The following is a 14,641-nucleotide window of genomic DNA, read 5'->3' as shown; positions in this document are numbered from 1 at the left end:
CAATTTCGAAAGACTATGAAGTCGAGAAGCTGACGAATTGCTGGAAGATGTTCTGATATTCAGTTGAAAAGGCATCGAACATGGGTCACTGAATCCTTCTATGCAGCCCAGTGACTGTTACATACTGGATAAAAGGGGATCATAAAAGTACATAAAAGATAAAAGTATTAACGGACTTACTTCTAAGTAATTTGTGGCCGACTGTCTTTGGGGAGGTGGCCATAACCTTATCATATTCTGTCATATTCCATTCCTGTTGGGTTTCTTAATAACGTTAAATAAAGAACAAATGAATCATAGTTAATACAATCTTTAATTTACGGGCAGGTTTTACTTTACTGACAGCTTACACATGCCTCACTGTTATGCCTTCGTTTGCACACGTCACGACCCAGTTTAGACCGGAAACCCGAACTGGACTGTGCATGAGCAGATAAGTATCATTTCCGCTCACTACTGCTTCACGGCAGCTGGGCGATTTCACAAATTGATTTATTGCAGTTTATTTAAACATAGGTTGTACTTAGCACTTATTTGAATTATTGTGTATATATCCATCCATCCATTTTCCAAACCGCTCATCCTATTGGGTCGCGGGGGGTCCGGAGCCTATCCCGGAATCAATGGGCACGAGGCAGGGAACAACCCAGGATGGGGGGCCAGCCCATCGCAGATTGTGTATATATGTGTTTTTAAATTACAAAGATTATTTTACTTAAAAATAGTATTTAGCACGATTTGGTTTATTACAGTTTAATAATAGTTTGTAATTATGACATGTTATAATGTATTTTTAAATTATTTTAATCGTATTTTCAAATAATTTGTACTTAGAAAAATAGTCTGTGGTACATTGGGCGGAGCTTAAATTTGGCTCCGCTTATGACATCATAAGCGGGAGGGGGAGCGTATCCCTTATTCTGATTGGTCGAGGGGTTATCTCCATATACCACACATTGCCGATAGGGGGCCATATGGTTTGGGTGAGAAGGGTTGCCGTTAAACTTTAATAGAATAAAAATACATTACATGTATTTATTTGTGTTATTTTTAATTACGTTTTTAAGGAATAATAAAGCATATGGCAGGATGAAGGCAAGCTAGCGCATACACATCTAGCGGGGCCCGTCCGGCCGCAGGCACGGGTTGTTAGGAGTAGGCACGGGCTGGTTGGAGTAGTTGCATGGCACTGGTAATTACACTATATTGGCAACCACTTGAGCCAGGTCATATGACCTACCAGGAAGTTATAAAAGGCTGCCAAGATGGACTCTCATTCTCTTGCTGCTGTGTTTTACAACTGGTCATGGGGTGGGTTCTTCTTCCCTGTGGGTAAGGAAAGGAGGAGAGGGTTTGTTTGAGGGTTTGGGTGACTGCTAGCAGCATGTAACTCTTCATGGAGGACGTGGAGGTGACTGTTTGGAATTTTATCATTTGACGTGATCCCCTACAGGCTGCTGGGCTACAGACATTGAGGCTCTGGTAACTTGGATTATACTGTGGGATTTAAAAGGGTCTATGTTTCTTTGTTGATTGTTTCTTTGTACCTGTAGCATTGGAATGCTTCTCGTCCTGCAAAGGACCAGACTAGCCGCTGTTTTAGGCTTTTGATAGTCTTTTGGTTTTCTTTAATTAGTGCCCTGGTTGTTGCTATGGGCTAAGTTGTAAGTGTAATTGTAATATTGTATTTTGGACGGTGGACATTGGCCACTACACTCCCCTTATGTTTGTACATGGCATCTTTCTGTACAAGGCCGTATCTGCACAGGCTTTTGCTCTCTGCTGTTGGGGTGCCACACTGAGTGGACACTGTACTGTTGTGTGTAGTGTTTGTCGTGTTGCATGCTGTGTGGTTTTGCCCTCTTCTTTGTCACCAGGGGCCTCCTGAGCTGAGAGCTGCGGGTGCCGATCTGACCTTACTATCTGGAGGATAGTCAGCCCCCCCCCCCCAGCAGCCTTCTTTTTCTAATTGTTTTTAGATATTTGTAATAAAGTGAATTGGGTTTTATTTTTGCATGCCTCTTTATTGTCCCTTGGGTTCAAACTTAGCCACGTTACAGAAGGAACATTAGGGGTTCCTTCTGCCCTTACCAGGAGGCAGCATAGTCAGAGCACTGTGGGTATTCTGTGCTTTGGGCACCACAAGAAAGCACCGAAATGTTTTAGAGAAACTTTTGCGTTATTTTAAAAAAAGAATCAAGGAATAACCCTGTTAATTCTTTAAATAAATTAACGCAAGAGAGTCGGCTCTTTAAAGAGAACTGTGTGGCTCTATGCGCATGCGCTACATGAGAGCGAGCCAGCGGAGAGCGCATTCGCTAATTTAATCAAGAATTAACCGCGTTATTCCTTGATTCTTGTTAAAATGCTTAGAGCGTTTTACTTTATTATTCACATTGGCAGAAAAGTGCTTCATTACTTAAACCCCTATAACCATAACGTTTATTTGAAATAACAGGCGCTCCGCTGGTGTCGCCATTTTGAAACGGGCTGGCCACTTCGGTTTGTCATTTCGGACCGCGTTGTTCAAATAGACCTGCCGATTATGGCCGAGCTCTGGGACTCATTTCGCCTTTTGGCCCATTTCTTCTAAGTTTGCTGTTTAAATGCTTTCTTCAACCTAACACTGGTAAATACCGCTAAAGTTTCTTCTAATTCTTTAAGCATGTTGATTAAATGAGTTTGTGCTTTTTTAAAAAAAAAGTGCTCTGTTGGTTTCGCTTGTGCTTGTTTAAACTCAGCATTTGCTCCTGTGCTTCTTTCGGGCATGTTTGTACTCGTTTAATTAAATTACGCCTGCTGCTTTTAAAATAACGCTAAAGTTCTTCAAAACATTTTGGTGCTTTTAAAATACGCCGTGGCGCTTGTGCCTAGTCCTAACAATACATGGCTGCGGCCGGACGGGTCCCCGCTGGACGTATCTTACCTTCATTCCGTTATGTTTTATTCCTTAACGTAATTAAAAATGCAACAAATACATGTAATATATTTTCATTATTAAAGTTTAAAGGCAAACCTTATCACCCAAACCATATGGCCCCTATCGGCAACACGTGTAATACACATTTGGAATATTCCTGACATTTAACATCATATACTCACATTCAATTGAAAACACCTTCACAACAGTCTTCATTTTTAATGCTTTATTTACAAGTATTTACAAATATTTACATATTTTAGTACTGATAGTCAATGTTCTCTTCAGTCTCATCCACTACTGGCTTCCTCATCTTGCATCATCTCCCTTGCCTTGTACTCCATCATTGCTTTTTCCTTCGCCATTGCTTTTCTTTCCTTCGCCATTGCTTTTCTTTCCTTCGCCATTGCTTTTCTTTCCTTCGCCATTGCTTTTCTTTCCTTCGCCATTGCTTTTCTTTCCTTCGCCATTGCTTTTCTTTCCTTCGCCATTGCTTTTCTTTCCTTCGCCATTGCCTCTCCTTCACAAATCCTTGCACTCCACCACCAATACTTGCACTCCTCCTCCATTGCCTTGCACTTTTCCTCCATCTCCTCCTCCATTGCCTTGCACTTTTCCTCCATCTCCTCCATTGCCTTGCACTTTTCCTCCATCTCCTCCATTGCCTTGCACTTTTCCTCCTCCACCACCACCTCCTCCACTGCCTGGCTCTCCTCCTCCTCCACCACCACCTCCTCCACTGCCTGGCTCTCCTCCTCCTCCACCACCACCACCTCCTCCTCCTCCACCACCACCTCCTCCACTGCCTGGCTCTCCACCACCTCCACCACCACCTCCTCCACTGCCTGGCTCTCCACCACCTCCTCCATTGCCTTGCACTTTTCCTCCACCTCCTCCATTGCCTGGCTCTCCTCCACCTCCTCCATTGCCTGGCTCTCCAGCACCACCACCTCCACTGCCTGGCTCTCCAGCACCACCACCTCCACTGCCTGGCTCTCCAGCACCACCACCTCCACTGCCTGGCTCTCCAGCACCACCTCCTCCACTGCCTGGCTCTCCAGCACCACCACCTCCACTGCCTGGCTCTCCAGCACCACCTCCTCCACTGCCTGGCTCTCCAGCACCACCTCCTCCACTGCCTGGCTCTCCAGCACCACCTCCTCCACTGCCTGGCTCTCCAGCACCACCTCCTCCACTGCCTGGCTCTCCACCACCATTGCCTTTTTTCCTTTAATTTTTTTTTCAAAAAACTTCTTCAGCCAGGATTTCTTTTTCTTTCTTCCTTTTTCCTTCCTTTCTATAGCCTCCCCAGCATTGTTTGGTACCGCTGGCGGCCTAAAGCACTTCAGAGAAAGCCAAGTCATTTTGAGATGCGTCTCGTTCGAAATCAGATTTGTTTTGAAGTGGTACTGGTGCCTACAGCACAATTTATAACTTCAGAATGATGACATCAGAGTTGTCACGGTAACATTGTGTTCTAGAATTCAAATGTAGGTGCCATGATTGGTCAGTGGTTCCATTTTTTTAAATTCTCTGCATTTTTTATATGCTTTATTCAGCTCATATTTTGCAGCATATAATGTATGAATTTCCATATTTACCTTAATTAGATAAACAGGAACAGAGGAATAAAGCCAATTAAAATGTATGGAACTTCCAGTCTTTCTGTAATATGTCACAGAGTAAGGCATAACTAAACGCACTGCTGAGAAAATGAGCGTAGAGGATTACAGTAGTATAATGCTAATCCCTACTATATACACTCCATATACGATATACATTTTATATACATTTATTATGTATGCATATTTTATATACATCTCTGGAAACAGACCGCATGTTAGAAAGGCTCGTGTAGCTTTAAGGAACACTGCTGCGTGCAAAAGCCTGTGGGTGCACACGTGACGAGAGCGCGCGGGAGAGCCTGAAGGAATAGGCAGCACGTTGGCGAGCTGCAGTTTATGTGTAGTTAGTTTAGTTGTTCCTGGCAGTAAATGGAGTCCCTGGTTTTTTATGTATGCGTCACTGACGAATGTAAGTACTAAGTTTATTGACTATAAGTGATAAGTGACGCTGTACTAATTTGGTTTACTTAACTGCGCGGCTAGGTTAACGTGACCTAGCTTGCGTACTGTTATAATTATCGCTGACGAGTGTTCCGTTGTATACCTCGGAAAGATATTTGCGTTTATTTCCCGTCCAATCATTCCCTCTAATACGAATTGCTGCTAATGTTATGTATTGTTGTGGGTATAGCCGAACTTATCAATGTTAAGGCGATATGGTACAATTATGCATTATGTTAGTGTATTGTGGTAATAACCATTGTAAGCACTGTGGTAATTTGTTTTTCCTGTTTATTTGTTATAGAACCATACATAAATACAAACTTACTTACCAACCCACTTCGTCTGACTGTGCATCCAACTGACTTCAAGTAAGATAAGCCAGAGTACAACTAATTGCTCCCCCCTCCTGATTGAGAACGTGTATCTGGTGAAATACGGTCAGCAGCCCCCCCCCCCTTCCCTGAATCTTGTCTATCCTGAATAGTGACTGATATCCCACAGCGAGTACTACCCTCCTGCAGCAACCCCTTACAGTTTCCTAGGGGAGTGTGGCCCCCCTTTCCCACACCGCATCAAATTTTTCAGTTTCACTCATTTCTCAGTTTATAGATTATGGGTATGAGCCTGTGTAAAATACACATTTTTTTGCAAACTCCAGCCTGGCTCTTCCCTGCTTCTCATTGATGAAGGGCTTCTTCCTTGCTTTATGGGTCTTCACCGCTGCTTCTAGGAGCCTGTCCCACCAGTACACTTCACACTTAATGTTTTCCATTCCTTTTTTAAGGTCACTTGAGGTCATCCTCCGATTTGTTAGACACTGACGGATAAGTTGATGGTCATCTCTGGCATTAGAAGGTTGCTTCAGCCCTCTACCTGTGTACTGCGGTCTTAGAAACTCATGAGCATGGAAGCAGCCTGCCTCACATTGTAGCCTTCTGCCAGCAGAACCAGGATTAAACCAGAATTTAACAATGCAGATTTGAAAAAGTATATAGAGTGGTCTCTTAACTTTTTTCCAGAGCTGTGTGTTGTTTATTTTATGTTTTGGCTGCATGTTTGAACCTGAGAGCAGTTTTCAAATGGAGTCTGTTTGAGAATACTATATTCACACCCCCAAAACCTTCGTATCCCAAATACTGCATCATGAAAGGTGAAAACTGGTAGGTTTATGCTGGTGAAATAATGAAGATAGATGCTGCTGCTTTTAAATCATTCACAAGGTTGTTTATTGAAATGGTTTATTGAAAGGCATCTAACAATTTCAAACACATATGGAGATATAATAGACATTCGCCTCAGAATTATATTTTATGTAATTTTATCTTTAAAGTGACCTTATTAAATTTGTTCCCCGAAGTAATAATTTCATCTCACACCCTGAGTGCTTTTGCACTCTGGTTATATGTGCTGTTAGTGTGCTAGCAGCATTTTCTACCCAGGGAGTCTGATCGAAACCCAAAATCAAGCTGCTGCTGTGAGCTCCTGCTGAGCACCCTGCTCGGAGGCATGTACACTCGACGGACGCTACGGAGTGCTCCAGTGACCGCCCACTAGTATATATCTGCTGGACTCGACACTCGCCGTACCGTACACCAGACAAAGCATAACACAGTGTGGTGAACAGTGATTTCTATCATCTATATTCTTGTCCTCAGTAGGCGTTATGATGCTGACGTGTCACTGAACGTGTCAGGCAATGTAGTCCATATCTGGTTTGATATCTTACTCCTGGGGATACCTGCATTTCTAGGGACACATTGAACTGCTTATAGACTTTTCACATTTCCCTTTGTCTTCATGAAATAGTTTCTCAATTGGATTTCTACAGAAGTTCAGAAGAGCAGGCCTTGATTTCTTTGGACAACCTGTGCTTAAAGCATGTGACTGGACATTATTATTCTTAGAGATGGAGAAATATGCGTCTTCTCTGTTCATTCCTAGAATAAGGAATGAAATACAGGCAATCTACAGCCCAAGGAAGGCAGACAACCGCCTCTATCTGATTACATGGTCGGTAAGATCAGTTTCCTGGGGAACTCAGTGACTGGAGATTGCAGGAGGAGGTGCGTCCAAGCAACTAGACAAGGCAGGACCAATCAGATGTCTTGGTCCTGCCTCCACTAGTTGCTTGGACCCACCCCCTGTACAATCTGATTGGTAATCTCTCTGAACCAATCACGTTTTGTTCTGCCCTCAGAGCATTTTTGTATAAAATATAAGCATACCACGAGTATACTTTGCTTTTTTTATTCCTTATTTGTTGTGTTTAGTTTGTTTTTATGTTATATGGTTTGTGTGTCTACACTGTGCCAACATGTTCCATGTATGAAAATATTGTACAGGACTTCTGCTGATTGCACTTTGTACATTTTCACAGCTGTGCAAATATTGGTTTGATTGGCCTGTTGGCGCGTAAGTGTGCATGCTGTTGAGGTATATTTTACAGGACAGTTAAAGCATTTCTTTTGTACCCAGTTGTTAATTCTTCATTGTGCATCTGCAGTTTTGTAAATAAGTGTCAGTGTTTGACAATTTTGCCTGTGCAATCAAAAACTACTGAGAAAGTCTTCTGAGAGAAACTTAATTTGGACTATTGTCTGTATGGCTTAAAAGTACAAGGTCATGCATCTATCTCATCAGTGTGATTTAGCAAAGGCATAGTAACTCTCATTGCTGTCAGTGCTTTGAGCAGAAATTCAGGCTGGTTGAGGAATACAGCATTTTAATGTCCTTCACTGTTAACTTAAAAAGGTTCCATGCCATTTTGTTTTTCAGACACTAAGTGAACTATAGACAAGGTCTCACTTAGATGCAGTTCTCCTTGATGTAGCTGGGTTTGATTTGTGGCTGGTGTGTAGCTGGCCTCTGAGATGTTGCTCATGACCCTGTTCAGCGCAGGAAACATCCATCAGTGAGCAGGAGGGTGTTCCTTGCTGCGGCACGCAAGAAGGTGAGGCCGGGACATAAATACCCTGTGTGACATGGGGCCTCGGGACACTCCAGTGGGCCAGTCTAATTAAGAACTGAGTCCATGAGCCTCCATATTCCCGTCTCTTTAGCCCAACAGAACTTTTCTCAGCATGACCCTGACATCAGGTATATGAGTTCAGCCCCCATATCTATGGCCCCCAGGAAGCAGGGGGAGGGGCAATATTCCCTGCCTAGTTTGGTTCCTTCACTCAAGTTATTTCCCTTGATGCTTTCCGCCTCTTCTCTTTGAGCAGATCTGTGTTATATAATGTTATAGATGGTTTATTGCATCAAGCCTTATTCCTACCCAGTGGTGCTGTAAATTCATTAGTGTGGAAATGGCGTAGGGTGAACCGGTGTATGTGTCCACTTGTGTTTGGATTTGCTTGCAAAATGTCTTTTTTCCAGACTAAGATTTTGTTTTAACCAATCAGTTGAGTGCTCTGTGAATGTGACTTCTTATACTACTGGTTGGTTGAAACAAAATCTTGGTCTGGATTTGTGCCCTGTGGACTGGAAGTCTCCACCTCTGATGAACTTACAGTTTTGAGAACAGAGTCGCAGCCTCAGCAGATTTGCTTTTATTGTAACTCTGGATAAGAAAGATTTCACCGTGTTTAAATGTTGGTGCCTTTAAATGAAACGACAAAATATTCAGTGTTTATTCTGTTATTTTCAAACTAGCAAACAAGTGTTCGTTTTGTAGAAAGGTTACATATTTGTTAAATCAATATTTGCCTATAAATTAAATACTTAATTTATAATAATAATAATAATAATCGATACTTTTATTGTCCCTGTAGGGAAATTGTCTCCCACAACTTGCTCTTTTTTCATAGAGGAAGTTGTCTGCGAAGGGCTGCCACCCGTAGCGGCGCCCAGGGAGCTGGGAGTTAAGGGCCTTGCTCAAGGGCCCATAGTCTGAGGCGGGGTTTGAACCTGCGACCTTCTGATTACAGGCACACAGGCTTAGCGCACAGAGCCACACGCTGCTCCCTAATTTGCACAACCCAGTGGAATACTCAAAATTCTAGACTATTGATAAGCCAATGTTCATGATATATCAGGAGATTTTTTAAACTGCCATATTTGAAAGATTACCTCATTGATAGCATTTATCAGCACTGCTCTTACCTGAAAGATATCAGCGGAAACGCACTGTGGACTGCCCGCTGTGTTTACAGTGTCTTGAAGTCCTTAAATCAGCAGTGTCCTGATAAAATAAATCCAAGCCAAAGTCCCTTATATAAGGATAGTGTGATAGAAAATTCTTGATTATGCTAATCAGTAATCAATAACGGAATATAGATGATTATGCAAAATGAATTACCTAATCAGTAATTAACAATTGAGTTTATAATGTGTTGTTGATTTACACATAGTGGTTGAAATAATGAAATTTACTTGTCATTAATTGAATGTATCAAACAATAATGCAAATCTACTTAAGTAAGAAATTTCTATTTTCTATAGAGGAATTAACATGTTTCCCATGTATTGCTTGTTAAGCAAGAGGCCTAGGTCAAAGCAAAGGCATGATCTGAGAAGTAAGCTGTTGCAGAAGATATTATAAAATGAATGCATGGTATTGGATAATATACAATGTAGAAAAAGAGAACGAGTCCCAGAATGATATAGCAAAAGGAAAAGTCCCAAATAGATAGACTTGTTGTAAGCTGATAGGTGGACCTTGAAAAAGTAGAAGAAACTGGTATCTCCAGATGGCCAAACCTTCTTTGAACTGCCTGGACCTCGAAAGAGCCAGAAGTAACTGGAACGTCCAGATATCCGACTTGTCCTTGATTTGTCAGATGACTGTTGCATTTTAGGCCATAAAAGATGTATGCATTTGTTGCTCGGGGAACAGAACACGAGACGCATGATTGCTGAGTGTCTGTTCCCTTTGAGCTCATCGAATAATAAAGTTCTGTCAAAAACTTAAACATTGGACTTCGAGAAATTTCTTCCACAATAGACAGGCAGAAAGTACCACTGGTGCCAGTTGCTGAAAATTAGGGTACAGATCCAAACAGCTGGATTTGTTACCTGGGACTGGAGGAAGACATGCAAAAACCCAGTGAAATGCTGATGCCCTGCATCCCGTGTGTCGTCATTTATGGCGTAGGATCACCTAGTGTTCCTCTCATGGTGTTTACACCAGAGTAGTGAGCAGACATGCAGGATTATTAGCGTCTACATCCTTCTTCTCTAAAGGTGATATGTTTACAGCATCAAGCCCCCAAGGTGCGCTGTACGTGCCCTCCAGCTGTGCAGGCACAGGTGTGACCTATGTCTGCAGACGGACACTGTGACTTTCTGCTGTGACACTAAGGGACACGGGAAGGAGACACAAAGTCACGCTAAAAAATCTTGTGATGGTCACACCAGACCTGGACATCCGTGTAATTCTGCGTCCCAAGAGCTCGTATGAATCAGTATTTGCAGAGGGAGCATTACATGTTGTTTGAAGGCAGCGCACTGAATAGCGGCTAGTCAGAGTCCATAATTGAATTCCACGGTGCAGTGTCCTGGGTTTCACTTTCTCAGGTGAGAGAAGAGCAGGGCATTCCTCAGAGCCAGGCCACAATGACATGTCTCTGATCTGAAAGTGTATCTCAGGCAGACAGGAGTCAGCCGTCCGATCTGGGGTGTGTTACGGCGGCGTGGCTTGGCGCATATGGAACGAAGGCAATGATCCATGTATGGCTCCAAGTGTCACAAGGTGTCACAAACTGAGTTAACAATTAAATAAGACTTAACCATGGTGCTGAACTAACAAGCACTAACTACATGAAGTCTAAAGAACAGGTAAGGGAACAAAGCTTTAAACTGAAACAGGTAAGGAATTTACAGGACCTGAAACTAAGGAAACACAGGAAAGTACTACCCTAGGAGAAAAATCAAGAAACAAGTAAAACAGAACATAAACAAATCAATATCAAACGAAGGATACACCAAAACAGGGAAGCAAAGGACTAAACACTAGGAAAATCAGAAACCCAATAAACAAACAAAAGAGGGGAAGCTGGCCTCAAATCCACGACTGTAGGGTTATAGCTTCTGTACCACAAAGGCAGCCCGTTCAGCTACATGGCTGTCTTGGGAGCCAGGGAAACACACAAGGGTCTAGTACAAAGACAGGAGGGACTGATGCTTACAGGGATGAAGCCCGTCAGTTTTTGTCATGATCCCAAATAGTGAGCAAATGAAATATTTACTTAGAAAAAGGCGAAAAGAAATTGAAGTCTTGTAGAGATCTTCCAGGTGATCAACTGACATGGTTGCTGAATAAAGTTTAGCAGATTGCGCAAATATCTATTGGTTTTAATGCACAACCAGTATAAAACTGAAGGAACAATATCACATTTGTGTTGTTTGACTGTACCCTGTTTTGTAATGATTAATCTGATTGGTAACACTACTCGAGGGGGCACCAATAATATAGGATTATGCTATTGCATGTGTGTTAATTAACCACAGTCTAAGTCTTTGCTACCCACTGATCTCATGTTCGTTCATCATTCATGACTTGTGTACACATGTTTTACTGTATGTCAAGCAATTACTGTATTTGTTACTATATCTGTTAATTTTGCAAACCTTTGTGAAATACCGAAGGAACAAGTAATGAATAACACAAGTGAAACATTTATTTTTTGTTTGTTCATTATGAATAAATTGTCACACACATTTTATCTCAAGCAGTTGCTATATTTGTTACTATATCTGTTAATTTTGTAAGCCTTTGTGAACGACTGAAGGACCTACTGAAGGGACAAATGAGGAATAAGACAAGTAGCTACTATATTTGTTCATGATTTGTACTTCAGCAGTAACTGAGTATCTAATACATATATGTGCCCCGCAAGTAGTGTTACCAAATGAGTAAAGATACTGCTTCAGGTAATGCAGTTTCTCTGTTGTTTAGTGATCCAGCTTTTCCTCTCCTTGATTCGGGTTTCATGAGTATTAGTGATGACTGGTCACCAAATATTCTCCAGTCTCCAGAACTCTGGATCTACTGCCGATGGCGTACATCTAGAGAGTGAGCTCATTCAGGTTTTTGTTCATTGTAGTGACTGGATTTCCACCTAGTTTTAACTGTGTTTTTAATTATCTCTCATTCCCATATTTTGTCATTTATCCACCAAATATTGAGAAGGAACATTCCTATGCGAAATATCTCCATTCTAACACCAGTAAAACTACTTTCAGTAAAACATTTGCATCACACCTGCACTTTGGCCCTCGTTTTCAGTAACTGCCCCTAAAATCGTACATTTTTCACTCATGATCATCTCCTTCTTTAGAAATTGACAATGGAGGAATTATTCTTCCATTATGGGACAATAATATAAAAATACAGAGTGCATTATGGGAAAAGAATTATGCAGGATGTCATAAATGGAAGAGCATTATTCCATTTTAAAAGACAAATGACTGCTGTGGAAAACCCTAAATATTACACAATATCTGGGAGACCTTGGTTTATACGATTACATTGCAAAGGTTGTTATGGTGTAAGTTTTGCATTTTATCCTGAAAAACTCATCGAATGCAGGCAGGGATACTTACTTACGTAGTGATTTGGCTTGACAAATTAATATTTCCCAAAACTGGGCTGGAACATCTTCACTTGTTTTTTCATTACTGTTTGTTGAACCTCAAGTTGAAGAAGGACTTTGATGCAAATGGGAGATGGGAAGAGCTTATTAAGCAGCCGAAAGCAGCGTCGTCTTCGTGGGTGTGCTGCAGATGAACTGTGTGTAATTTAATAGGATGTTTCTTGCATATCATCAAAATTATACTTAATATTCCGATCGCCATCCATCCCTCCATCCATTACAGGGCGTTCACATGGACTGAGCATCTTTTATAGAAATAACCGGAGAGTAACCAAAGGTCCCAGAGAAAACCCCGGCAGACAGACTCCACAGTACCACAGCTGGGCTGGTTCACATCTTCATGTGCATAGTTGAGCAAATCTGCTTAATTGATGCATTAAAATAAGAAGGATCAACTAAGACACATTTTTATTATCATGACAAAGTATAAAAGTCAATGAATCTCACCTCCTCTGTTATTATAAAACCTGTTCTAGTGCTTAATTTATGTTTAATTGATTCGTTGTCTAGAATTCACTTTAATATGTCACTGAGCTCTCTGTCTGACACACTGGAATTTCTTTCTTAACACAAGACGATGTAATTGTCAGTGAATGAGTTTATAATAGCAACATGAAAGGCTGTAATCAGGACTGACTTGGAAGGGGCCGGGAGAGACATGCAGATTCATCAAGAAGAAAATCTCTGCTCTCTGTAAATATCTCCTCACTCCAGGTCTGGGGTTTCTGCGTTGTACAGAGATTGTGTCCTGAACTCCTGATCAAGTGGGCAGTTGTACTCTAAATTAATTTTGATAACACTTTACAATAATGTTCAGTTATACCACATATACAAGCCTTTAAACATTAACCAATCATTTACAACCCCTCAATAAGACATTTATAAGCATGTAGTTAAGGACTAAACATTTGTAAATTATTAAAACGGGAAATGATCATTTGATCATTTTACTTAAAGCTGTCATATATAATGTGTTATAGATAGATTCATAATGCATTATAATGTTCGGTATAAGAATTAATAAAGCATTACAGCATCATCTATTGCCAGTCATGAGGCATTATAGCATTGATTATAATATTTCGTAAGCTCCATTGAAGTTCTTTTCTATAATTCGCTATTGATACCTTCATAATGTATTACAATGGTCAGTATAAGCAATAAAGATGCTTTGCACTGCATTTTGAAACCGGAGTACCCGGAGGAAACCCCACGACAACATGGAGAGAACATGCAAACTCCACACACTTGTAACCCAGGCGGAGACTCGAACCCGGGTCCCAGAGGTGTGAGGCAACAGTGCTAACTACTGCACCACCATACCGCATTAATAATAAATGATTACAAATGATTAAGAATTTGTAAAGAATTTGTTCAACATTAAATACAGGTGTACTAATCATTTAGTAATGATTTGTTTATTATAATTTCCCCCCTTCATTCACTTATAAATGTTTATTAATGTTTTGCAAATTAGTATTAGATTAGTTAGCCCTTAACTACAGGCTTATGAATGTCTTATTGAGGTTTTGTGAATGGTTAGTTAATGTTTATTTAAAGGCTTATACAAGTGGTATAAATGAACATAAATGACCTGAATGTTACCTTAGTTTTTGTTTCATACCGGTTCTTTCCATTTACAGATGAAATCCAGGCCTTCTAACTGAAAAGTTGTGCCTTTACAATGGAGATTTCCATGGACGCCTGAGCGTGACCTATGCAACGCGGACTCCCTATTGCCAAACTCACAGCTGCCAGTTACACATCTTTTGCTTTAATCTAAGCTGATTAGACTTTAATGATCTTGGAAAAAGTTTGACCATACAGCAGCTTTTATTAGATTTTGATGCAATTATCGGATGCCCATTATATCCTTGGGATGTATCGGTGCTGTAGATTTTTCATGACTCTCAGTTACCATTAAAAAAGAAAATCAATGTTTTGTTCCAGACTGTTTTGTTAGCTGTAAAACGCACCCAGTCTTGTAATTAAATTATATAAAGGCCGTTTCACTCATGATTTTTGAGCAACCCTTCAGATAAATGCAGCAGGAAGCA

At 41.0% G+C, this 14,641-nt stretch overlaps 1 protein-coding gene and 2 long non-coding RNA genes across 7 annotated transcripts in view; 2 read left to right on the top strand and 1 right to left on the bottom strand.

The window, feature by feature from the left end:
- LOC125714558 (trichohyalin-like) overlaps positions 1-4,621 on the bottom strand; it is an 83,420-nt gene extending 78,799 nt beyond the window's left edge. Inside the window, exons 1-2 of one of the 5 annotated variants that reach the window (XM_048985277.1) lie at positions 3,778-4,621; positions 3,526-3,600 (exon numbers count right to left, since the gene is read on the bottom strand). In XM_048985277.1, the coding sequence (XP_048841234.1) occupies positions 3,526-3,600; positions 3,778-4,284 (582 nt within the window). In that variant the 5' untranslated portion in view covers positions 4,285-4,621. Of the gene's footprint in view, positions 1-3,492; positions 3,601-3,777 lie in introns of all 5 variants that reach the window. The other 4 variants (XM_048985278.1, XM_048985275.1, XM_048985279.1 and 1 more) reach the window with 4 other exon arrangements.
- Positions 1-14,335, top strand: part of LOC125714564 (uncharacterized) — a 51,341-nt gene extending 37,006 nt beyond the window's left edge. The window contains exon 3 of the long non-coding RNA XR_007383777.1: positions 14,228-14,335. This is a non-coding gene — a long non-coding RNA (uncharacterized LOC125714564). The remainder of the gene's footprint in view (positions 1-14,227) is intronic.
- On the top strand, positions 4,886-8,750 carry LOC125714569 (uncharacterized). Its single transcript, XR_007383784.1, has 3 exons — positions 4,886-4,954; positions 5,291-7,003; positions 7,765-8,750. It is a non-coding gene; the product is annotated as an uncharacterized LOC125714569 (long non-coding RNA).
- Positions 14,336-14,641: the final 306 nt, after the last annotated feature.

This window comes from Brienomyrus brachyistius, chromosome 19, assembly GCF_023856365.1.
Source record: "Brienomyrus brachyistius isolate T26 chromosome 19, BBRACH_0.4, whole genome shotgun sequence".
NCBI classification, from domain to species: Eukaryota; Metazoa; Chordata; class Actinopteri; order Osteoglossiformes; family Mormyridae; genus Brienomyrus; species Brienomyrus brachyistius.
Note: the sequence above shows the minus strand (reverse complement) of the source record. Positions and strands in the feature narration are given on the sequence as shown.